A 26,754-nucleotide genomic window follows, 5' to 3' on the forward strand; every position below is an offset into this window, starting at 1 on the left:
TATTGTGTATGTCATTATTTGTGTGAACCATTTTTAGATCACTTCTAAAATCTTCAAAACCACAAATATGATTAATAAAACCACTGAAAGCAACAATAATATTTATCTCAAAATTTTGAAAAAAAATAAAACTTTACTCTAATCGTGTTGTAAATGTAATTCTCGACCGGTTAACCGAAAATCGGTCATCTGGCCGGTCCGAATAACTCTTACAACCGTCTTGGAAAAACCCGATAAAAAAACTGGTCGAATCGACAGTTAAATGACAAACCGGGTGAACCAGTCCGGTTTTTCAAATCAACGGTTTTTCATTATCCATCAAAACGGCGTCGTTTTAACGCCGAGAAAAAAAAAAATAAAACTTCTGTACTAGTGACCCACCCACCCAACCCATCCATTTCCTCTTCCATTTTCGAACCCTAACCCGGCAACAAGCTCCACAATCGACGCCGGCAGAAGGAACTCCAACGGGCAGAAGGAACTCCCGGTCGCGGATCGAAGCTGTTGTCAGCGGCGTCGTCATCTAGTCGTCTGAACTCTGGAGCTTCTGGCGTCGGTGTCGTCTGGTCGCCCTGGTCGTCGGCGTCGTCGTTCTGGAACTCAGGCCTTCTTGCTCTCTGCCACGGTGAGTTCTTGGGTTTTTGAATTAATTTTTTTTATTTTGTTAATTAACTCTATGAATTGTTTGTTGGAAGATTGTTAGTTCAATTGTCTTGTTAATTATATGAATTGATGGCTTGATGCAGAGTTCTTCTTCTGCTTTTCGGTTTTTTTTTTTTTTTTTTATTTTGTTAATTATATGACTTAAACATTCTGTAATTCTGAATTTTCTTAATATAAATTTGATATAAGTTCAATTTTGGATTCTGGATTTTGAATGCTATATAGAATTGATACAATTTTGGGACTCTGGATTTTGAATGCTACATTTACTTTTGCTGAATATAATTCTGGATTTTAAATGCTGTATGAATTGATATAATTCCAAGGCAAATATTTTCTCAGATCTTTCTTTTCTTATACAGAGCCAACAATGCATATGATGTATCAAGTTATTGCTAGAGAATTGAATTAAAATTCAGTTTCTGTTCAAAGTTTTGCTTCTGCTGCTTTTTATTCTGTTATTTTAAATCCTTATATTTCATGTAGGCCTAGAAAAGTTCAGGTACCCACATTGATGCTCATTTGTATCAACAGCATCAAAATGGTCCTTTAATAATCAATTTTTTGTTCATCAAGGACCAATTTTATGTTTTTGAGGTCTAATTTTCTGGAGAAATGTAACAGATTGATAGTGAAGAGACAATTAGATGTCTCATATATCTTTGGGACTAATTTGACCATTTTAGTAATATATATAAATTGATGATCAATTTGATGTCAAATGCATATTCGAAGGACCAAATAAACTTTTGATTTTTGAAGGGCTTACTCATGTTTTGAGCTGAACTCCTTTTGTTTATTTATTTATTCTTTTTAAATGTATTACCTTGATGTTGTGTATGACATTGGGACATAATGGTTTGTTGTTGCATTGCAATCACAGTTAAAGAACATAGCTTACTATGCTTGTGTTAGAATGAGAAATTTGTCATTTTTAATTTTAAGGGTTAATGATGCTTGCTGCAGAAAAGTTTCTTTTTTATTATTTTGGGTGTTTCTTTACTTTGGCTACTTCTTGTTGTTGGATCCAAATTTACAGACATATCACTTTTGTTTTGGCTGCAAACTTTATATACACAAGTGCATAAAATTCTAACATCCTTACCAAACAAAAGTTTATTAATTAAACCGATTCAACTACGGTTCGACCTCAATTGAACTATTAAACCATTGAACCATCGGTTCAATGACCGGTCCAGTTCTCGCAACCTTGGTAATAAATAAGAGTTTGTTGTTTGTTTTCAGAAGTGAGAAAATGGGAAGGTTCTAGCAGTTTTAAGTTTCAACATGGATTTTCATTTGAGTTGGAAGTTTTTTTTGTTATATTTATCTTATTTTTTATGGAGGATGGCCCTTTGTTGAAAACTTTTAATATTATAAAATTGAATTCTAATATTTATTATAAATTAATAAAATTATAGAATTGAATTGAATTTGAGTATTTAAAATATTTATCAAATAAATTAAAATTTTATAATAGATAATTTTATTTTTTATTAATATAATATTATATTTAAATAATAAATATATTTATATATTAAATTATATGAAATAATTAAAAATTTATATTTTTTAATTTTTTTTAACTAAAATTTGTTCATTTCTTTTAGAAAAACGAAAATTAGATTAATCTAAAAATATTAAATTTAAAAAAATATTATTATTAATTAAAAAATTAAATGGTTCTTCATAATTGATTTGAACGACAAACTAAACAAAAAATAAATATGAATTATCAAGAACCAACTTGGTGAGTAGTTTTTCATAATTGATTTCGTCTCCGGCCTTTGTTTGCCTACAAAATGGTCCTGAAAATTTAACTTAATTTTAAAATCGTCATTTTTTTATCAAAATTTTAATTTTTATTCCAAAAATATTCCTAACTAAACCACCGCTGCCACTCTTTATCGCTCCTGTTTCTCGTCATTCGGTCCTCGTCTCGCCGTTGCCCTCGTCTCGCCGCACCTTGACCTCGCAGCGCTGTGACTTGAGCCCTAGCATTGCCGCAACCCACCTGCGCCCTCGTGTTCCTTGTCGTCGAAGAGGTGGTGGTCGCCCTCGTGTTCCTCGCCTCCTCTAGAGGAATTTTTGGTAATTATATTTATGGATTTTTGGTTCATGTAATTGAAGATGAATTTGGAGATTTTTTTTATTATTGTAATTGCATATGAGTTTTGTTAATGAAAAAGAAAGAATTTTAATTTTGAGTTTTGTTAATGTTTCTGAGTTTCGATAATGATGACGATGATTTTCTTATTTTTTCTGAGTTCTGTTTTCTGAGTTTTGATGATAATGATGATGATGATGATTTTTTGAGTTATGAGTGGGGTGATGCAGATAGTGATGGAGTGTTAGTAGATGGGAGGTGGTGGTTTTCTGAGTTTTGGGGGGTGATGCAGATGCAGATGATGAGCTTTTGAGTTTTTTTGAGTTTTTGGGTCTGCTTCTGCTTCTCATAGATTTTGGGGAAGAAGGGGAAGTCGGACGATTTTAGAATTAAGGTAAACTTTCGAGACCATATTTTAGGCAAAAAAAGACCGGGGATAAAAAAAAATTTTCAGCCCCTACTTTAGAGACCAAAATTGTACTTAATCCTTTAATTAATGATCCAATAGTATGTTTGATTTAATTATCAGTTTGAGTTCGATAACTATATTAAAAAAAGAGAAAGTTTAATTTAATTATCAGTTTGAGTTTGATAACTATATTAAAAAAGAGAAAGTTTAGACATTTTTATTAAAATTTAACTAATACTTAACAAGTAAAAAAAAAGTGGGTAGCACTTAACAAGTAAAAAAAATGTGAATAATTTCATATCATTAAATTTAATTTTACATAATTAAAAATATTAATAATAATTAATTAATAATTATAAATCACAAAATTTATTGAATTTTTAGTATTCTTCTACTAAAAAATGTAAAAAGTCTTCTTTTATTGATAATTTTTTTTAAACACTTATATTTCATGTTGTGTTGTTTAATGTTTTTCCTTTATTACCCTTCTCTATAAACTAAAAGTTGAACTTACCACTTATACTTTTGTTATACAAGCATAGAGCATGAGGGAAATGGGCAAGCGCCGCAATCTTGAGCAGTGTGTTATATAAAGCGTCTGCATTCAAAACCCTATAAGGATTCCATGAAATTCACTTTGAAAACTGCAACCAGCCATTTCTTCCTCACTAGATTCTCACTCTTACGCACACCAACTGTTACGACTATTCCTCTTCCTCTTCTCAACTATCCCCTTCCAACAAGAACAACAACAACCACCATCTCTACGCCGTCGTTTCCAATTTACTGTGCCTGCGCACCAATGTCGATTGCCACTCAGCACATTCTTCAGGTGAGGGACAAAATCGAACTTTCGGACATTGAGCGCAGAATCTTCGATAGGCTTCTCGCCACTCTCCGCCACTTCAACCTCCAAACTCAGCTCCGCGTCGCCGGCGGCTGGGTACGCGACAAGGTCCCCCCCCCCTCCCCCTCTTTTCTCTCTACATAGCTCTTTACCTGTAATTTTTCCGTTTGGAGTTTGAATTTGGTCGGTTTTGCAGCTCCTGGGGAAGGATTGCTATGACATTGATATCGCTCTTGACAATATGATGGGCACTGAGTTTGTCGACAAGGTGAGGGAGTACTTGTTGTCCATCGGTGAAGATGCTCAGGGTGTTTGCGTTATTGAGTCGTATGTTCTTCCCAATTTCCCATTCTTATTGCTTTCTTTTAAACATTTTTATTGTATGTTTCTCAAGTGTTACTCTGTTTAGTCATGAAAATTGAATTCTTTGGAGCGATGTAGAACTTAAATGGCATTTTTTATTTTTTGGCAGCAATCCTGACCAGTCGAAACATTTGGAGACAGCAAGAATGAATTTGTTTGATATGTGGATTGATTTTGTTAACTTAAGGAGTGAAGAGTATACTGAGAATAGCCGCATTCCTTCTAAGGTATGTTATAACATGTTCTTATTATATGTATATTTCATATTATTTTCTTTTGATTTATTGTCGTATAAGATGTTATGCTAATTTCCTCCTAGTTGGAATCACTTCAATGTCTTGTCTTGTTATTGATGAAGGCAATTTTCCTCTATGTTTTGCACTCTCCTTGTTTTTTAAGCTAATTTTATGCCAACATGAAATGTTGATTACTACCTTTGCAATGTGTGCTTGTGCATATTCTCCCCATTACCAAGTCGAGTTCAACCAAATAAAGTTTTTCTTCATGTCTAACAGCAAAGCTTTGGCACACCTGAAGAGGATGCATATAGGAGGGATTTGACAATTAACAGGTATCTTTGTGTGCATATATCTGGGCCTATGGCCCATCGTTTTTTCTGTGAATGTTGGTTTGGTCCCTGTTCGGACATTTTAGATGATAGTTCCCTAAAGCTGTTTGGTTGTGCATGACAGCTTATTCTACAACATCAACACTGGCTCGGTTGAAGATTTCACGAAGAGAGGTTAGAATTGATCTTATTGCCAAAACAAGTATAAGAATTACTTGACCCTCCCTCCCCCTCTTCCCTCCACACATTTCTTTTTTTATATCTCCACATGTAACAATCTCTTTGGCACTTTGCAGGGATCTCAGACCTCAAGTCTGGAAGGATAGTGACTCCTTTACCCCCCAAGGCCACCTTTCTTGATGACCCTTTACGAGTTCTTCGAGCCATTAGATTTGGTATACTTTAATTTTTAAGATATTTGCATTTTGTATACCCTGTGAACATTTTTTTGTATGCTTTTATATGAAGCTTGAACTTGGTTTCCAGCTCTGTTTAAGAGAGATGTTTTATTATATATAGGTGCTAGATTTGAATTCACTTTAGATGAAGATCTGAAAGTAGCTGCTGCATGTGGTGATGTGAAAGATGCTCTTGCTGCTAAAATTAGCAGAGAGCGCATTGGAACAGAGGTATGTGCTATCCCTCCCATTCCCTTCAATATGGATACTTAGGAAGTGGTTTTCAATTATGGAATGCTATTGGATATTTTAAAGGAAATAGCTTATATATAATATTGAAAATTTAGTCGTCTATGGTCTCTTGTGTGTTGTTTTGTAGGTTGATCTTATGATATCCGGAAATCAACCTGTCAAAGCAATGACTTATATTTGTGATCTGACATTATTTTGGACTGTGTTCAATCTTCCTCCTGAGTTTGAACCTACTATTTCAGATGGATGTGAAAGGTAAGTTTGCAGGTTTTTTGCCCCCATGTTTTTAATAGGTTAAAAGGTGTATAATGAATTAATGATTGCAAATCCTTTATTAATTTCAAACACATCTTGCGCACATAGAAAGAGTTAGCTAAATATTATTGCCACTTTTACCTACCCCCCTCCCCCCCCAAAAAAAAAAAAGAATAACAAACAATAATGGTTTGTGCACCACTAGCAGCCTTATATATTTGTTGTGAACTTCAAATTTGAAAGAAGTATCATTATACTCATTGAGATGTGTGTTGTTATTGTACTCACACACACAATCCTAATCATATATATATTTTAAGTTCATTTCTTTTTTTCCCTCATCACATTACATGTTATAAAAGCCTTGTGAAATATAATATATGGAGTTGTTTGTAAAACCAAATCTTATGAAAAGGAATAGAGGTGAAATCCATAAGTTGGATGTGAGATGCATCAATTTTATACATAAATGCATATGGCTCTTCTTGGCTCTAGTATTCATTTAACTTTTGATACAAGATCAGACATGGGTTGAACTTGATAGATGACATGAAGTGCCCAAGGGCAAGGCCCACAAAACCTGTGGATAAAAACAAATTGTTTGGTTTACTAGCAATACTACAGTAGTAGTTGAACAAATTATGAAGAGACACTTTTCTCACTTTTATTGCCCTATGTAAATGGCTAAACCCTATACTTGTAACATTTTTTCCCTCTTGGCTCTCTATTTTGTTTTTTACTATACTCTTGCACAAGATAAAATGTTCATCTTTCTTGGCAATGATGATCAGCTAATTCTTTCACTTTATCCAGACTTTGCATTGCTTACTTGGATACTGCATGGAACCTTGTCCATTTACTCAAAGAGTCAACCTTTACAGTGAGTAATGAGTTTTTCATTTTTTCCATAATCCATTTTCGCATATATTGTCACAATAAGAAGTTGTTGTCATTCCATTATCATTTTATTTTTGCTTGATTATATCTGGTCATGATAAATGATTTCTGTGTTACTTAGGACGAAGAAAGGAGGTTGTCACTTTTTGCTGCTTTGTTTCTCCCACTTAAAAATACCACTTACCAAGTAAAGAAAGCGAAGGTGGTATGTGTCTTGTCCATTCTATGTGATACTATTTTTGAATTTGTAAAATTTTTTTGTGCTTTGAATCGATACATCTAGTAAAGTGTCTAAATTAGAACTCTAGTGTCTGCTTTGTTCTTTTCCTCTTTTTTCTTTGCTTTGTGTTTTGGAAGTATTTCATATTAGACATGTAGAAACCACAATCTATATCTTGTTAGACTGTCACATAACACAAATAGAGATGACAACCACGCTATTGGACAATCTTGGGAGGGACTATTTGTCTCATTTCAAGGATTGGTAATATTGAGCTCAAGTTTTACCTGATACTCAATCGAAAACTCAAGCTGATTTTATCCACAAAATCTATTTACGAGGAACATTTTAATATTGTTATGTAATGCAGTTTCTTTAGTCAGTTTTCTTGTATTCCAATGACATGCTGGTTTAAGACAATAACATTATTTTGAATTATAGGTTCCTGTTGTCAATTATATTATTCGTGACTCACTCAAGCGAAAATCCAAGGATGCAGAAATGGTCAGTTACCACTTACCCTTAGTAAACTCCAGAATAACAGAGTTCTAACATCTGTAATATAAATCATTTCAGTTTTTCAGAATCTGGTTAATGTTTCTATTGGTTAATGTGTTTGTAATTGTGTTTCAAAATCCAGGTGCTTGATTTACACCGAGCATCGCAGAAATTCTTGTCATTGATTCCTTGTCTTGCATCTAATGAGGGTTTGCAATCTGATGATATTGATTGGATGAGACGATTGATTAATGATGTTTCTGCTGCTTCTAGAGTCCGGGTTCTAACAGGTATATTGTTCTTGGTCTGCTACCTTAGTATTGGCAGTTCTTCCTTATTATTTCTGGTAGCTTAGCTCTTCTTGTCCTCAATCTTCAGTTAACTTATTTTGCTAGTTTTGTAAGTTGGTCGTATGCTAATTTTATTATGTTTTACTATGTTGTGGTTTTCATCTAATTGGGTTTCCTAGTGGAACTTAGCCATGGACACTCCTCTCTATTCATTTTTAATCATTGTTTCCTGTATAGTATTTGCACTTTGCTCAAGCCACAATCTACATAATCAAGTTTATTTTAGGCTACTTGCTAGATTACCTCAATTTAATGAAAGGAAATCTGTTTCTCTAGGATGTGACTGCAAAGTTATTTTACATTATGGATTGCATCTGACATGACCAAGATTTTATATTTGATTTATTTAGGTTTTCTCTTGAGGGAGCTTAAAGATTTATGGAGAGTTGCACTATTGATATCCATATTATTACATCCCATTGACATTAACAACATTGAGGATGAATCCTTACAATTGCACAAACGGAGAGATATGTTTAATACAGTGGAGAGTGCTATAATAAAACTAGGTGAGCTGTATTAGTCGTTTAACTTGTACCGTTGATGCTTGTATCTATTGTTTGCATCCTTTGAAGAATGAAGGTGTAAGATGTGTATAGCTTTTACTGAAAATTTACTGCAGCATCTACCTGTTCTACTTCATATTCATGATCCTAGTTTGCTGAGCATTTGAAGTTGTATCTCTTTTCTTTGTTCTATCTATGCTTGGCTTTATTTAGTTGTAACTTCTACCACTTTAAGTGATTAGGAGCCCACACATTATGTAAATATTAATGTATTTTGGTGGATAACAGGCCTCAACAAAGTTTGGGAGGTGAAGCCATTGATCAGTGGCAAAGATGTTATGAATGTCTTACAGCTTAAAGGAGGAGGACCACTAGTTAAGGAGTGGGTAAGTCATTCTATTTACTGCATTTTTACTCGCACAGTCATGCACACTGAACGTTTACTAAATTTGAGGTTCTAATATATCATTTTCACTTGCAGCTAGAAAAATCAATGGCATGGCAACTTGCCAATCCTTCTGGAACTAGTGAGGAATGCATTGACTGGTTAAGAGAAGCCAATTCTAAGCGTGTAAAGTTGGAGTGATGTCGGAACGCTCATTTGTCTGTTCCATACGATGCACCGAGATAGAAATCCTAAACACATTTGCCTTGGATGGAGGGAGCATAGCCAGAGTTAGCTGTGTGGACAGCAGATGATACTGGGAATCACTTCATGCACATATGACTTGTGGTTGTGCTGCCGCTTCAAAGTTGTATGAAGCTCACAATTTGGATGAAAATTTGCCTTACTTGTGGATGGAGAAATATGTGAATAGGAATATAGGATAGATATTTTGGCCTTTCTTTTCTTGTCTAATTATAAACTCTTACCTCCTTTAACATATTGGTCCATATTCGAGGAAGAACATACCCCCCTCTCTTTTCTCTTTATTCATTTAGGCATCCTTAGCTAGAGCTTTGTCCATCATGTATGGAAGAATTTTGCAATGAGTTTATTTTAGTAAATGGAGATATACTTTTGTTCATTTTATGTTCCTACTCGAAGTTGTTTTGAATTATTTATTGTTAAGGTTTTAATAACGAAACTACTATATGATATCTAAAGTTGGGACGAAAAAAGAAAAGAAGAAATATAAATTCCAAGACTATATATAGTAAGCTTTTTATATCAATTATTTTGACCTGAAGTTGGTCACTTTGTTGTATTTAGACACCGGGAAAAAAAAATTAAAAACTCCAATAAATAAAGACATTAATTTTTATGCATTCTCAACATAAAATTGGTCTATATTCAAGTTTTTTTCTTCTAAAATCATGAATTTAATTAAAAGCTACCTTTTTTATTTGTATAATTGTATCCCCCTCAGATTTTTTATTTGTACTTTATTTTTTATTTGGTGGGCACACCTTTAAGGTTGGTTGCATGCATGTTAATGAAGCATTACTCATATAGAAAAGTAGCTGGTAGTTGAGCATGAACACAACACTTTATATAATAATAATTTTACAATGTCAAGTATCATATCTCTTTAACTGTAATATCATCTATACTCAAAATTTATCAAAGGTTATTGGGATATAATAGAATTTGCACTTGTAATATTTTAATTTATCATAGGAATGACAACACTATCCGAACCTGCAGTTATTCACTTCATTCTTACCTCTTCGAGGTGGGTAATTAGGGTAGGTATTTAGCGGGATACGATCAAATTTGGTTAACACTCACGCTCCCTATGTGTCTCGGTATATATATAATATGTAAAATAATTAATATTATTATTTTTTAAAATTTTTTTTACTTTAATCTATATTATATATATGATGATGGTTATATAAATTTTAAAATTTAATTTTATTTATTGAATTTTAATAATTATAAGAACAATACTTATAAAAGTGGATTATGGTTTAATTTTTTACTATCCGCTGATAAGAATGAGACATATTTTATGAAAGTTATAGTAAGACAGGATGGGATTGGGTAGGACATGATCTCATCCTTATCCGTACCATTACTACCCCTACTTACTCTTATTCTTTTACTTTTAGGTCATGCCTTAGAATTTGTTTCAGGGGCAATGTACCTTATCTTTTCATTCTAATATAAGGGTTTGATTAAGCTGTTAAGGAAGCAACTGATTTTTATTATTGTGAATGAACTTATTATGCTGTTTAATCATGGCTGTGCCTGTATCCCGGGACACACTTAAGTTGATTCAAGCTAATGGTAGGAAGACAGTTACCGCAATTGTTGACAATGAAGATGAAGAAAGACTAAAGGAGTTTGTAAGTTATTGAAGGGTGAAGGCTGCTGCATCTGCAAATTGTGACTTAATATTTGGTTATGTTGGAGTTATACAGCTGGAAGAATTTGCCCAAAACTACCAAAACTGGTGGTTTGGGACAGAATCTGCATCATATATGCATGCTTGTGTATTTGAGAGATGGAGTTATAGTTGAAAGCAGAGTATAAATTAAGCTGGAGACAACAAGGAGGATTAAACCAACACAAACCAATAATATTATTATCAATGAAACTTGAATTTACTTTATTTCATTTCTATTGGGAGGATGTGTAAACATTTGAGATTGTGTATTTTGATAATTTAAGTTATGTCCAAACTTTCATTCAGATTCACACACTAGCTTTTCTAAGATGACAAGGGCCATTTTTTTCTATTTTAAAGATTCCAATGGTATAATTTCCAGAAATTATTAAGTTTCAAAGTTCAATTTTCTAACCAGTGCCTAAATAGCAAGATTTGTGTTTTGCGTGTTACATTCACAAAGGATCAAAGTTGTCAATACATGACAACTCACTTGATATTGAAGGGATCTGAACCAACTAGACTTTGCACTATTCATATTTAATTATTTGAATTTTTTAATCATATATATAATTTTGATATTTGTTAATGTAAAATAATTATATCTAATTATATAAAATATATTAATAAAAATAATTATTTTTTATGTTGATTATATAAATCATCATCTAAAAACTAAGTATATATTATGATTTTTCTAATTTTTCTAATGTTGAGGCGACTGTTACAATTTACATTAAAAAAACATAATCCTTTTTAGCCATGAAAATTCTTTGTCCGGTAATAATAAGCAAAAAACCACTTGCAATTTATTGGTGTACTGACGACACCACCAAGGTCGTCTTGTATTATATTGTATGCATAGATTCTTCTGATTAATCATAATTATCATTCAGTTACGGTTTTGTTCATATAATCTAATCTTATATATCATATAGTTGTAACAAAATATTGTCTATAAAAATAAGATAAGTTTGTTTATTGTAAATTATAAAAAAAACTTTAATTCTCTGTTAATATTAAATATCTCTTACATAACATAATCACATAGCTATGTATTCATGTTATGATTCAATTATTTCTTATTTTAAAGGCATATGGCTTGAACCTTAAATGATAGAAAAAAAAAAAAAACACTCTTGCATCAAAATTAATTTTATAATTTATTTATTTATTTTTAAGGAAACCTTGATCAGAACGTGGTTTTGCTTTGGTGCATGCACATGATTAGGGAAAAATTAGTGGTATACAAGGTTCTAAACAAGGTTAGCACACAGGAGACTTACCATAAAAGACATAGGCCCCACTACTTAATCCAAATGAAAAAATATAGATGTGTGAGATGTTTAATTTAATAGGCATATAAATGAATATGTTAATTACTTTTAATTAAATAATTATTTTTTTATTCAATTTACTCATATTCAATTTATTAATTATACAGATAATTATTCTAATATTAAAATTTAAAAAATAATTTAAAATGAAATACTTTTTTATTTTATTAGATCAATTCTAAAATCTATCATTCATATTATTTATAAAAATTATTATCCACCTAACAAAACCCAATCCAAATACATCTCAACTTGCCCACTTGCTTCTTCTTGAATGTTGTTGCATTTGTATAATGTATTCATCAAACTTTATATTATTTTTTAAAATAAAATATTAAAGGTTGAGGTTCCACATGTCTTCATATTATTCCAGGGTTCTTCTGGCGGTGAGATAAAACCCTACCATATTTTAATTAATTAATTAATTATTAACAATAACAACTAATATTGATGTTATCACAGTTTCTTATACATCCAAAAATAATAATTATATAATATTAAAATTATGTAGAAAATTACAAGCAAATAGAATATAGTAATTGATTACCCAATATTATTTATTTTATAAGAGACGATAATGATCTGATTTTATAATTTTCATTATTTTTTCCGGACAGAGAAAAAAAAATCAAAAAGAAAATTCTCTGATAGTGTTACCAAATTGGCAAAAATTCAGCATCAAACTGACTTATCTACAAAGTTCAATTTTTTTAAATCGGAACTCATCAGAAAAAAAAAGAAAGTTCAACTTGCAGCTTCAGTATTTGGTTCCAGATTGTGATATTTTTATTTCTCTTTTAGAATAGTGATATTTAGTATCAGCAATCAATTTTTCGGATAATTGTTTCTTTTTTTTTCTTCGGTTTTTCTGATTGGCAATCAATTTCAAACCTATAGCAGAGAAAAAGCATCAAAGGAATAGAGACTCATCTGATTCTTTTTGGGGAGATGGAAGCTGATGTATCTATTTTTTTTGCTGTGTTTCCAAAACCCTAAATAGTAAAAGAAAATCCCCAAATTTCTTCCATCGCTTTCTGATTTGCATGATTTTCAACCAAAAGCTTTGCCCTTTTGTTCTTTTCAAATCTTTTGCACTGATGGGTACCTCGAATCTTCTCCTCTTTCTCTTCTCTCTGCTGGGTTTGTGTGCTTTGTCAGCTGCCAAAGTGGTGCTGATTGGGAACAACATCACTCTCTCCTTCGATGATATCGAAGCTAATTTCGGTGAGTTTTCTTCTTTTTTATGTGCATGTGATGTGTTTTTTAACTTTTAAGGTTGTTTAGTTAATGGGTTGAATGTGATTTTGGTTATTGAATATTTGGGAGTGGTGAAAATTTCAACTTAGGTAGTGTCTTTGGTGAAGCTCTGTGTCTCTGTCAGTGAGAAACTGATTCAGCTGAAACTATGTCAAAAAAGTAGAAAAATGGATTTTATTTGATGCTGAAAAATATCAAATTGTGAACACTGACCTGTGGTGTGCATTTTTCCAAATGTTTGTAGTGCTGCTGATGGTAATTTTGTTTCTTAGTGATCTGTTTCTTGACATGAATGCTGTTTTCATTTCAGCTCCGACGATCAAAGGGTCTGGAGAATGTGGGGTCTTATATTCGGCAGAGCCACTTGATGCTTGCACTGACCTCTCGAACAAAGCTCCACAACTTCCAAATGCGAGTTTGCCTTTTGTTTTGATGATTAGGGGAGGATGTAGCTTTGAGGAAAAGGTCAGAAGAGCACAAGCGGCTGGCTACAAAGCTGCAATTGTCTATGACAATGAGGATAGTGGTGTCTTGGTTGCAAGTAATGACCAATTCTTACGTGCAACAGCATATTGTTGTTTATCATTCTCATCCTGCATGCAATTTGCATTAAGCTTGGTTTTCTCTACTGATAATGTGAGTCATCAAATTCAGTCACTGGTTGTAGCAAAAAAAAAAAAAAAAAAAGGAAATTGCTACGTAGATTGTAAAAAATCACTATAGTGGCTTTAGATTCTACATTAAAATGGTTCTTGTAAACCTAAAATGAGATTATGATGTTTTCCATGGAAGTTGGATTAAAATAATAAGTTAGTATGATTTAACTTGGAAGGCATAAGGCTTGAAGTAATCTTTCATAGTTGAGTGTGTCTGTATGTTGTGTTTGTATGTTCGAGACACATTCTGATAGCTTTGGACCATCCAATCATGTGAAGTGATCTTTCATTGTTGTTTTCTGTATGTTTGAGTAGTTCCTTGTTTAAGCTGGATGGTAAGTCATAAAATTTTAAATAGAATGCAAGATATATGTTTTACACTACAAATGTCTGGATATCCTCCAATACAAGATGGCGAGGGAATTATTTAATTTCTAATCAAGTATATATGCTGTTCTTTTTATGAGCATTTTAACACTGAAGAACCAAAATTTATTTATGCATGCTATCTGGATTTTTTGGTTGGTAAGCTTATGCTGGTAAGCTGGTTGGAATGTTAAAGAGAGAATCATCTTCATTGTTTTACCTAGTAGTGACATATTTTGTCTCCGTTGGAGTCGGGATAAACAAGGATTGAACAACTATTTGGAAAATTTTAACTTCTATGAACATTTGAACACTGATGAACTAAATGCAAAGGATGCTCCTAAAGTGTCATACTCTTTACATGGAAGTTTGGATCAGCAAGGACTGAACAACTGTTGAAATGTTGTAACTAGTAACTTGATTAAAATACATTGTTAAAAGCTTTGTGAAAAGGATGATTAGTTGATAACCCAGCCTCATACAATACATGAGTAAAAGGTTCACAATATGAAGAATGTAAGTTGACTAAGTTCATGGTGAAAGTATGGCTGTTAAAGATGATTTATTACTGGATAGATGTCCATATTTTTTTCCCCTTTCAATATACGTGTATATCATGTGTTGCGTATATCTAATTCACTATTATGTTGGATTCCAGTGGCAGGAAATTCTGCTGGCATAAGAATACATGCTGTGTTTATATCAAAAGCTTCAGGTGAATTACTAAAGGAATATGCTGGAAGGACTGATGTGGAGCTATGGCTTATTCCAAGTTTTGAGAACTCAGCATGGTCAATCATGGCAATTTCATTTATTTCCCTACTAGCAATGTCTGCTGTGCTTGCCACCTGTTTCTTTGTTCGTAGGCATCGCATAAGAAGGGAAAGGCCTCAAGCTTCTCGTGTTCGTGAATTTCATGGTATGAGTAGTCGCCTAGTGAAAGCAATGCCTAGTTTGATATTTACTGCAGTCTTAGAAGACAACTGTACCTCAAGAACATGTGCCATATGTCTTGAAGATTATTGTGTTGGAGAGAAGCTCAGGATACTCCCTTGTTGTCACAGTAAGTCTTCCAATACCAAATCTTACTTCATCTTCAGATGCAATCCATTCAAAATAATTGTTTTCTATAAAAAGGATATTCTCTTGTGTTGGGTTCTATGGTCTGGTTGGAATTTAGTGGTTATTGTTTGATGTTGACTACCAAATCCAATGCTATTCTGCATTTACCGTACATAACCTGCTAGAATTAAGACGAACACAAAAAAAAAAAAGGGTTTACGAGACAAACAAGTTGAAAAATAATAATAAAATATTGTATCCTGGATTCATCATTACATGATTGCTGAATTGCATGTATATAAAGTTCCCTCAAGATTTGGAAATTCCAAAAAACTGAGCTACCTTAACTTCCCCAAAGTCATACTTACACGTACTAACTGGGACTATGTTCATTAGATGCTCTGACAAATGTTCTGGTGATGAAACATATAAATAAATTTTATTAGAAGAGAAGAAAATCTGCAAAAAGAGGATAAGACATCCTTATAAAAATATTTTTATTTTCAGAAAAAAGTAACAGCTTAGACCTATGGGGAAATTAAAGTGATAAACCATGTAGCAATTATGATAGTCCCTCTGAATAGTAGCTTTGAAGTTATGCCATATTAGAAATCTAGTCCCATATACACTAAAACACTGTAAAACCGAGGACTGTCATGAAATCTTTGGCCCTTTTTCATAAGCTAAAACTTCTGAATTTAGTTAGGAGAAACTGATGTAATTGTAATCCCTATCGTAGATACCAAATAGCCTAATCCAAAGAGAATCTGCCACAGGTTAGAAATCCGCGAGCACTCAGCTTGAAAGCTAAGTGAACTAGTTGATTCAGATCTGGAGAAAGTAGAATAAGAGACTGTAAGGTCCTGGTACCATGTTAACTAACTAAGCAAATAATGCTAAAGAAGATTAATTTCAGCATTCTGCTTTGGCGTTGCTTATATTGATGCTTGTTGTATTTAGGTCTAATTCCATTTTTCCTAACGTGTTATATGCAGAGTTTCATGCTATATGCGTGGATTCTTGGCTTACCTCATGGAGAACATTTTGCCCAGTTTGTAAGCGTGATGCAAGAACTGGTTTAAGCGAACCTCCGCCTTCTGAATCCACGCCTTTGCTTTCGGCCAGCCCAGCATCTGTATCATCCTCCATCTTATCTTCTACAAGGTCATCATTAGCGTCATCCCCAGCTATTCAAATTGCTCGTCCACCTTCACATGCCTCGTCCGTTTCTCGCAACCACTCATTAGCTAGCACCCCTTATGTTCAGCCGTCTTATAGGTCCTACCGACAATCCCCATCGCGAAGCATCAGTCGAAGCTCTGTAGACCTTAGGAATGCATCCCAAAGATCTCTAGCTTCTCACTTGAATTCACCACATTCCATGGGCTACCCATCTTTGTCTTCTCTTAACTCAAGGTTCATGTCTGCTTATGTTCCAAGTCCTAGCAATGCTTCTGTAAGTATTCTCGGGTCATCAAGTCACCGACAGCATCCACTCCGATACAGTGAGTCAGCTGCGAGTTTCTCGCCATTTGCATCCGCAAACTCCCTCCCAGAGTGTTAAAATTGTTGATCCGATTCCATCACACGGTTCAGATGCCCATGCAGTTGATCCTGTAATTGGCAAGTCACCCTCCCTTCAATGCGGCAACCCAACTCCTCCAACCTCCGTGTCCCTTTGCCGAATTACCCGTTTCTTGGCGGCCGGAGTACATTGTATAACACCTTTGTGATTTCAGTTTTATTTTTACATTTGGTGATCGAGGTTCTAACAATTTCAGGTTGATGATGTCACTGTATTGTGTGTTATGAGTTTTTTGAATTGTTGATGCTTTTACATAGCATTGATTTCAAAGTATGTATAGTACTTTCTTGTTTCTTCAAATAACTGCTGACACAAGAAAAAATAGTTGGGCTGCATGGAAAGATTGTGAACCAAGATAGTTGTTTATGTTTGAATTCAATGATAACAAGCTCATGTCATACTTGGGAGTTGAGGGTTGTCTTGTCTTATCACTTATGTCTATACTTCAGCATGTAAATTGTAACATTCAGTTTGAGATAATACATGTAAAATTGATCCGTGAGATTTAGCTTTATGGTTCATTGATAGTAGATTTTCCGAAGGTTTTCCCGTTTTAGCATAGGCCCATCTAGTTATAGATAATAATTTAATTTTCTCCAATTTGAATATGATTTTGTTCCTAATAATTGAACTTGGAACATAAAAGCAATTTAAGCTGATAACTTATATTTTTTGGTTGTGAATATATGGGCTTATCGCTATGACTGCTTAGGAAGTATATAGGGCCTGAGAAGTGCAGTTATATAAAAGGCTCATAAGGTGGCTTGGCCCACTACCTAAACGGGCCTACCTTTACTATTCTAAACAGGAAAAAATTAATTAAAATATCGTATCGATAATCACGATTTTGTAAGAAAAAATAATAGAAATTTAAATAATAATATTTGTTAAAATATAATTATGTGTAATATGTATTATTTATTTAAAATTAGAAATGATATAAGATAAGTTTGTTTTAGTAGTCTAATAACCTCAAGTTTAAAATGAACTAAAAATAAATATAGTGTTTAGTTATAAAATATTATTAAATATTATTATTCTTATTTTATAAAAAATATATTATATTGATGTTTGAGAAAAAATATAACTAAATTATTTTATTTTTTAAGTATAATAAATATAAAATAAATATAATAAAAATGTATTTTTTTATATTTTTAATATATATTTTTTTTAATTTTAAAACATATGTTAGCTAAAATGGTGCAGAAGTCCACAAAAGTTGCCGACTTATTACATTAAGAAAGATATTTATACGAAGTTATCAATTATTTGTTGGAGGTAGACAATTATTAGGGCGGTCCAAATAGCATTTTTCTCTATTAAATAAATCTCTCATTAATCTAATTTTTTTCTCCCTTATTGAGTGCCGCCAGCCGCCTTTAGCCATTCAGCTTGTTAAATAAAAAAGCATATAATGGAGAAAGGATAGCAATTCAACTAATTTTGAAAAACAGCAATTGTATTTGTATCACATTTATTTGCTTTTGTATCACCTTCCTACATGAATATTGCAGTATGCTCAAACAAGTTGGAAAGCACAACAAATTAAAAGGAAAAAGAAATATCTTTCTTCTCCCCTCATTATTGAATTGAAATAACCATAAAAATAAAGTAAAAATTTAAGTGCAGTTAACTTTATGTGAAGTTGATAATTTAGAGTCGTTAAACTAATTTAACTAAATTTTTATTTAACGACTCTTAACTATCAACTTCACGTGAAGTCGACTGCACCTGAGTTTTCACCTAAAAATAATTGTTTCATTGCAACTACTGCTCTTAAATCTTGACATTCACACGCTGCTAACGATGGAGTCACTGTACCCATTCTTTACATCATAGAATCTTGACCAAAGCATCACCCCTCCATACTTGGGCGACTTCTTGATCTCCGGCAGGATCTGATTAGTCAACACATCAGGAGGAATGTAACCGCTCCCGGCTGCAGCCGGAGCAGCCGGCAGCCCCAAGAATATGTTGGTTGCGGGAACGGTATTCGTCCACCGTGACCAAGAATTGAGAAGATTAGTTATGTTACCGTTGGCATAAGAGCAAGGAGGGTTGTTATAGAACTGAACCCAAACAAAGTCGAAGAGCCCTGTGTTAAGGGCAGTCCCTAAAAACCTATCGGGAATTGGACACTGAGGAGCAGCAGCAAGGTACACCTCCCTTCCTCTTCGGCTATAAGCCTTGAGGAACCGCGCCAGGTGCTCCCAATTTGCGGTTGACCCGAGCTCAATGTCGAAGTCTACGCCATCCAAAACAGCATCCCCTAACGGCCGTGAAGGTGACTTGCCACCCAAGAAAGTGTTCCACAAAAACTTTGATACATTTCTTGCATCCTCAATTGAAGATAAGGAGTAGTTGCCGATGCCGCCGCCGATGGAGAGCAATACCTTGATCCCTTTGCTCTGGCAATCCTTGATTTCAGCACTGAATTTGGTGCATGAATTGAGGATGGAGGGGTTGCAGTGGCCAGCGAGGTTCATTTGTGGGGTTTGGCCATTGCCAAAGTTGTTGAGAAATGCTATGTTAACGTGGGAGTATTTGGCAGTGGCACATGCTTGAGATAAGGTTCCTTCATTGCCGTTTTGTCCCCAGTATATAGCTATGCCACCTCCATGTGATGTTCCAACAAGGAGGAGGAGGAGGGACAAAATAGCATTACACTTGTTTGCCATCTTCAAATTAAAACCTTTCACAATTAATGATATTTATATAGATTTACAGGTTGAAGATTGGTACCAAAAATTCCATGTTAACAAAAAGATAATGTGGGTTGACAAAAGAGGGAATCCATTTCCCACTTGCCATCAAGGGAATAAGTCAACGTTTAATAGCCTTCCAACCACTCCATATTTGAGTATTAAGCTCTTTCAAAAAAACACATCCAGGCGCCACTGACCGTCATCCTGATTTTTTTAAATTAAAAAATGATATTATACCCTCTTTTGTAGAAATTTTTATAGGAAAAACCGAAAAAGAAATAAATTTTATTTTTATTTTTATTAGTTAATTTTTGTTCCGGATCTGCCTACTGGCCACACCCATCTCCACGACCATAGAGCCCAAAGGGAGGGCAACAATAATTCGAGATTTGAATTGATACGTTATTTAACGATATTCCATAAATTGAGATGAAGCAAATCACAACAATTCCTCAAATCAATGGATTCTAACAAATTCCAAAACTTTTTGTAGATAGACAGCTCTTAGCTCCTCCAAGGTATGAACTCAACCCCTAGTTTCACCTTATCTCTTTGAATATTCTTTGACTTGAGCGTTGTTGCAAGTATCAGTTCTCATAACAATTAGTTTGAGATAAAGAGTTTAATTTTGATGTACTGATGGTATAATTATATTCATTTTTTCATATGATTATTCACGTAATTAATATAAAAAATAATTATTCTTATTAATATGATGTTAAGTAATTAGATACACGTATAAAATTATTTTAGACTAATAATGCATCAAAATTAAATTGTTGAGATAATACTTATAAAATTGATATGTGAGAGGTGAGATGTAGCTTTATGGTTGATTAATAGTTGATATGCCAAAGGTTGTAGCACAGGCCCATTTAGTTGTAGATAATAATTGAATTTTCTCCCATTTGTAACATTATTTTTTCCCTAATATATGTGCTTATTTTTGTGAGTGCTTCTTAGGAAGTGTTTAGGGCCTGGAAAGTACAGTTACATAAAAGGCTCATAAGGTGGCTTGGCCCACTACCTAGATGGGCCTACCTTCGCTAATCTAAACAGGAAAAAAAATTAATTGAAATGTTGCATCTATAATCGGATACTTAAACTAAGTTGAATTAGTATAGTGGTTAGTTTATTAGTCCACTCAAGCAAGTATGAGAGTTTGAATCCTAGCTTGTGCTTGCAGTTTTAAGTCAATACAAATTGCTGAATTAAGACACTACTTTTTTTTTTGTCTATAATCATTTACATATATTATGAAAACCTAAATATAAAAACTTATGGACATAAGCTTCGAAATCGGTTTCTTTAATCCTATATACGAAACGACTAAGTCTTAAAACTACTTTTATGTCCTATGTTATAAATAACTTAAACTTACATTTATTATATGCATTAAAACGTGGGTTTTGACACATGAAAATTTAAAGCCTCCTTCGTAATATGAAAGAAACAAAATAGGATTGAATGCAGAAAATTCCTTGACATTAAAAGCCTGTGTTTAATTCTCTTAAAACACAAGAAGCCTTTATTACTGATGCTGGAGACACCACAATCTTACAAATATTGTTATTTCTGACAACAAATTAGGTGTTTGCATTATTTAATAATTTTGGCACAGGCAATTTTCAATAGTTAATATTAATAATAATTTTGAGACAGCTTGGGGATTGATGCAAAGACTTTCATCACTTACTTGTGCGTTAGACAATGGTCATCACTATTATAATCTTCAATTTTTCATTAAAATAATGATGCCTATGTATAATGGTTGCTTCCCAATTGCTTCTTTATTTATTTATTTTTTTGATTGAGACCAATTCTATTTCATTTGTTTGTTATAGGATCTGTAATTCTTTCATGCTTTCTTCCTTTTTTTTTTCAGAATATTAATTGTATGATTTGCTCTTAAAGTCTTACGTGTTTTTAGATAGATCATAGATGTATGATTTGCTCCACTGTACCCTACTTGTAAATAGGGCAACACATTACACAAATTAAATTAACTTTTACGTGAACTAATAAATAAACATATTATTTTAGTCTCTAATATTTATATAAAATTTTAATTTTATTTTTAATATTTTAAAACATTTTATTTTTATTCTAGTTTTTCGATCAAAATTATAATCTTTTATTTTAAATATTCTTCTGTAATCTGTATTATCATCTTTTTTTTTAAGTAATGACAACGATTATAACTGTGGTAGTCGTAATAATAGTTATAGTGATTTGAAAATAAAATTCAAATAAAATTAAATAAAGATAATTTTTTTTAACACAATTTTGTCAAATATCAATCCAAGTGGAATCATATTTTACTAACACTTAGAATACAGGATGTTATTATTTAAATTTCAGCTAAGAAACCTAATCTAACTAAACTTAAATTATACTCATCCTATTAACCACTCAAGATAATATAACGAATAAAATTACACAGCACTTCAATATAATATTTGTATCAAAATGGGTGCTTTAATCTTAGGTTTAATTATTCCGTTGATTTTTATAGGTTTATAAATTTTTTAATTAGGTTTTTATATTTTTTTTTTAGTTGAGTCTTTGTACTAATTTTTTTTAATTGGATTTTTATATTTTTTTTCTTTTTATTTAGGTCTTTAATTTGCACCAATTTTTATTAATTGAATCCCTATACAATTAAACTAATTACTGTCAAAAAGAATCTAATTGAAAAAAAATTAATGTAAAAACTGAATTAAAAAAAATATAAAAATCTAATTAAAAATTTTACAAAACTATATAGACTAGTAAAATAATTAAACCTTAATTTTATAGTCGCGTTCGACATTGATGTGTTAATATTTTGAAAGAATTTCCCTCTTAAAGAAAGAAGTTAAAGAAAGAATTTCTAAATTTAGCCTTCAATTCGGTATAGGATCTTATTTTAATGGTCTCAATTATATATAAGCATTTTGTTCCTTGATATTGTTAGTGTCAAAAATTAAAGAATACAAAGATTTAATTATATAACATGAGCATTATTAGGTCAGAATAGGATGTTGAAGTATCATGAGTAGTGAAAGGAGGAGAAGGACCACTAATAATATAATTAAGATAGCAAATAAAATCAAATAACACATATATAATGGATTACATGAATGAGAGTTCAAAATTATTATTATTCTTATTGCCATATAAATTCTTTGCCAGCCACATGGCTTGAAACTTCGCACTGGTTGCTCAATAAGACTTCTTCCATTTATGTCACTTTTGTTTTGGTGCGATTCATATCTTCACCTTTTCTTTTAAAATTTTCTGTAACTATTTATGTCACTTTACATCCATTTCCATAATTTTTCGTCTAATCCACGAGTACAATTAAGCTTCATAATCAAATCTACAACATTTAATAATGAATGAACCTTTTCTTTGATTAATTAGAAAAAGAGAAAAAATATAATGCAAGGTAACTATATAAATTATTCATCGAGCTAATTAATAATTAAGAGGAATGATATAGTAATAAAATAGTACAGCTGTGAGAGGTTTATATTTGACTAAGTTATATCTTAATTAAGTTACTTTCTAAGTGATAAATATATATATATATATATATCGTTATACAAATAATTATATCATTTGTTAAAAGAAAATGTTTAGACATTGAATTTTTTTTAAGACAAATATTTTTCTTAAAAACATGTTTTCATAAATTGTTTATATATATATAATTCCATTTTAGCTGTATGTATTGAAATTTAAGAAACTATTACTTTTCAAACATTCTCCCATCGATTTCAAATGCTGGTTCTAAAAATTAGTCTAGTTATTAAATTAAATTAGTAAAACCAGAAGTTTAAAAATTTAACATTTCAATTTAAGTTCAACGGGATATACAAATATATAATAATTTTTTTAAGAAAATCAAATCAGTTTAATCGATATGGGGATGCTCCGATAAAGACGCGTAGAATGTCTTTTTATAAAGACATTATTATTTGACGTATTAATGAATCGGTTATTTTTTAATTTTTTAACAAACTAGAATAAAATCGATTTTTTTTATAATAATAACAATAAACCTACTTTTTTTAAGGATTTTATTGTATTTTTAAATTTTTAGAGATTTAATGTCCGCAAAACAAAAAGTTAGGGATATATTTATTTTTTTATCAAAAAAATTTAAAGATATTTGGTTTAGATTATATAATTCAAATAAATCAAATCGGATCTAATAATTATAATGCAGATAATTGGGTTTATTATTTTTCTATAATAAACCAATTTTATTCTAGTTTATTAAAAAATAAATTATTAACCAATTTAATAAAAATGTTCAATAATAACATGACACGTGTGAATGTCTTTAAAAAAAGACATTTTTAATGTCTTTATTAAAGTAATTTCCAATTGATATAATCGAATTTTTAATTTGAATTAAATCGATTAATAAATGACCAATTTTTTTATTAAATTAATTAGTTCGGTCTAATTTTTAGAACTATATATAAAATAGGCTGAAATTTTTCAATGTAGAGAATTAGAGATTAATTATACTTAGAGCTAATTAATGTAAGCCTCTCTCTCTCTCTCTATATATATATATATATATATATATATGCTCAGAATTTTAATTTAATGTATGATTTATTGGATGGTCTTATCAGAGCACGCATGCTATTGAATTGCAAAGAGATTCACATTTTCTGGGGCAGCATCTGAAAAAGTTTGAAAAAAAAAGAAAAGAAGAAAGGTCCTCATCCTTGTTACTTATGGTGGTGACTTTCACACCAAGCAATGCAAAAGGAAAAACACTATTCGCCTAATTAATATTTATTCAAAAAAAAAAAAAAACTGTCGGTGTGGGAAGCTATAGTTCCAGCAGCTTCAATGTATATTATGATGATAGTGGAAAAAGAAAATCATCATGTGCTTGTTATTGGAATATGAAATTATATCCTCTTTCTGTAGAGCAAATAATAAAGAAGTTTCAAATTAAAATAATTATTTTAAGTAAAATATGATCATTTTTATTTTATGATAATAATATTAATAGTAGTTTCTAAAACTAAAAAAAAAGAGAGAGAAATTCTAATTGATGAATAAATTTAAACCGGGTGTTGTAATTTAAATTTAATCATTATAAGGTATTAATTCTAGTGTATGTAAGACAATTTATGCACATGTATAAGACATTAGAATTGTAATCTTCTAACTAAGGTGCACGAACTGGGGTAGGTTAATGATGATTATTGTGGGTCACCTTGTTCTTCATAATATTAGTACTAATATAATATAATAATAGTTTTATTATTATGTTAGTTTTTATAATTTTATTAAATTTATAATTAAATTTATATAAAAAATATTAGAATTAATAGAATATTTTTTGTAAATTACAATTTATAATAAAAAATTTAATTAAATATTTAATCATATATTTTTTAAAAAAATATTTTATTAATTTTAATATTTTTTATAAAAAAATAATTATAAAATTAAAAATATTATAAAAATTTAATTAAAAATACATAAAAATCTAATTATAAATTTAATAAAATCAAAAAGACTAACAGACCTATAATAATCAAAACAGGTAACAGTTTGGAACTTGGAACAATTATAGTGTTGATGAAAAAATGGTATGGAATGGAAAAGGAAAACACTATGATGCAGCATTGAAGCTGAGTGATGATACCGGTTTCCTACTATATATTTGTTTAATTAGGAAAATAATAATAATAATAATAATAAATGATTTGGCAAAATAAATTTGTGATATTCTGTCTCCCTCCCTTTTCCACGTTCCCGACCAGTATGGATTAGGGAGGTTTCGTTTATTTAAACCACAAATAATACAAATATTGTTCATTTAATTATCAATCTTTATTGAATGCATGCTTCTTATGATTTGTTCCTTTATATATATATTATATTGCGTGCACGAAGCCCATGCCATTTATATAATTCTGTATGAATTTTATTAGGCAAACTAGATATATTTTTTTCTAAAAAAGGAAAAAAACTTTATAAGGACATAAATATATTTTATTTATATAAGTAAAGAACTAATATATTTGACTGCCTATCCAACTCAACTGTTTGAAGATATTATTCATTTTGACACTTTTAAATTTCACAGTTAAATGTGTTTACAGAAAAAATATCTATACTCTTATGAAATATATTTGATTCGAAAACATAAATATCACTAAAAAAATATTCATATTTTTATATGACATATTTTGTTTTTTTACTTTGACCTACTTAAGTCTTTATATTTATCTTGATTAATATTAGGGGTGACAAATTGCTCAATCCATCCCATCAATTAAAATAGGTTTAAAATGTTAGTTCGTTTCATTTTATGGTGGATTGGCAGATTGACAGATTAATTTGTATGACTTTTTTTTAAAATAAAATTTATTAAAATTAATAAAAAAATAATAAAAATAGTCAAATTATAATATAATTTTTTAAATATTCTTTTATTAATGTTTAACTTAAATAAAATTGTTTAAAATAATATTTATTAATAGAATTATCTCTATTTTTAAAAATAAGTCACATAATTTCAGTATATATACGAAATTGTAAAATAAAATAAATAAAGTTAATAACTAAAAGAAGAATAAAAACAAAAAAATATATTTAAAAATTATATAATTATTAATTTTGTAACAATAATTACTTTTTTATTTAATAAAAAAATAAAATAAAATAAAAGTCTTTGATCCGGCGGGCCAACCGTCTAGCTCCGTCAAAACCCATAAATTGAACAGAGTTTTAAATTATAATTCAACCAACTTTTTTTTTTAACGAATTTGACAAATCAACCTGATAGATTTGGCCTGTTTTGCCACCCTATTTAATATTATTTAATATTATGATGAACAGTTTAATTTTCTATAATATTTAGTAGTGCGAAGACATCGACATTTTCGATTAATAACAATGCATATAGACAGAATATAGTAATTATTGCGTGTACTTGTATATAAAACAACGCGAAGCTTTTATCATTATTATTTAAACAATTTTTGAAAAACGTAAAAAATTTTAAAATGATTATTTCAATTAAACAGATTAAATTAAAAAAACTGTATTATTTAATAAAAATAAATATTAAAGACTTTTTATATATTTTAAAATT

General features: G+C 31.0%; 3 protein-coding genes across 14 annotated transcripts; 2 read left to right on the forward strand and 1 right to left on the reverse strand.

The window, feature by feature from the left end:
* The first annotated feature begins 366 nt into the window (after positions 1 to 366).
* On the forward strand, positions 367 to 9,361 carry LOC112712528 (tRNA nucleotidyltransferase cca2). 12 transcript variants are annotated; one of them, XM_072203631.1, is made up of 18 exons: positions 388 to 625; positions 2,642 to 2,754; positions 3,001 to 3,164; positions 3,722 to 4,134; positions 4,223 to 4,353; positions 4,499 to 4,616; positions 4,905 to 4,960; positions 5,082 to 5,131; positions 5,254 to 5,352; positions 5,477 to 5,586; positions 5,735 to 5,862; positions 6,676 to 6,742; positions 6,881 to 6,964; positions 7,421 to 7,483; positions 7,620 to 7,767; positions 8,178 to 8,336; positions 8,622 to 8,719; positions 8,815 to 9,361. In XM_072203631.1, the coding sequence occupies exons 4-18, from the start codon at positions 3,805 to 3,807 to the stop codon at positions 8,917 to 8,919; spliced, it is 1,746 nt and encodes a 581-aa protein (XP_072059732.1). In that variant the 5' UTR covers positions 388 to 625; positions 2,642 to 2,754; positions 3,001 to 3,164; positions 3,722 to 3,804; the 3' UTR covers positions 8,920 to 9,361. The 12 variants fall into 12 exon arrangements, with proteins under 12 accessions (XP_025621224.1, XP_072059735.1, XP_025621220.1 ...); XM_025765439.3 differs by lacking the exon at positions 2,642 to 2,754 and having other exon boundaries at positions 367 to 625; XM_025765437.3 differs by lacking the exon at positions 3,001 to 3,164 and having other exon boundaries at positions 387 to 625; positions 3,717 to 4,134.
* Positions 9,362 to 12,236: 2,875 nt separating this feature from the next.
* Positions 12,237 to 17,431, forward strand: LOC112712530 (receptor homology region, transmembrane domain- and RING domain-containing protein 2). The gene is made up of 4 exons (XM_025765443.3): positions 12,237 to 13,227; positions 13,571 to 13,801; positions 14,941 to 15,345; positions 16,340 to 17,431. The coding sequence occupies exons 1-4, from the start codon at positions 13,047 to 13,049 to the stop codon at positions 16,906 to 16,908; spliced, it is 1,386 nt and encodes a 461-aa protein (XP_025621228.1). The 5' UTR covers positions 12,237 to 13,046; the 3' UTR covers positions 16,909 to 17,431.
* Positions 17,432 to 18,373: 942 nt separating this feature from the next.
* On the reverse strand, positions 18,374 to 19,769 carry LOC112712531 (hevamine-A). The gene has a single exon (XM_072203637.1). The coding sequence runs from the start codon at positions 19,608 to 19,610 to the stop codon at positions 18,723 to 18,725; it is 888 nt and encodes a 295-aa protein (XP_072059738.1). The 5' UTR covers positions 19,611 to 19,769; the 3' UTR covers positions 18,374 to 18,722.
* Between the last annotated feature and the right edge of the window lie 6,985 nt (positions 19,770 to 26,754).

Source organism: Arachis hypogaea, chromosome 9 (genome assembly GCF_003086295.3).
Source record: "Arachis hypogaea cultivar Tifrunner chromosome 9, arahy.Tifrunner.gnm2.J5K5, whole genome shotgun sequence".
NCBI lineage: Eukaryota > Viridiplantae > Streptophyta > Magnoliopsida > Fabales > Fabaceae > Arachis > Arachis hypogaea.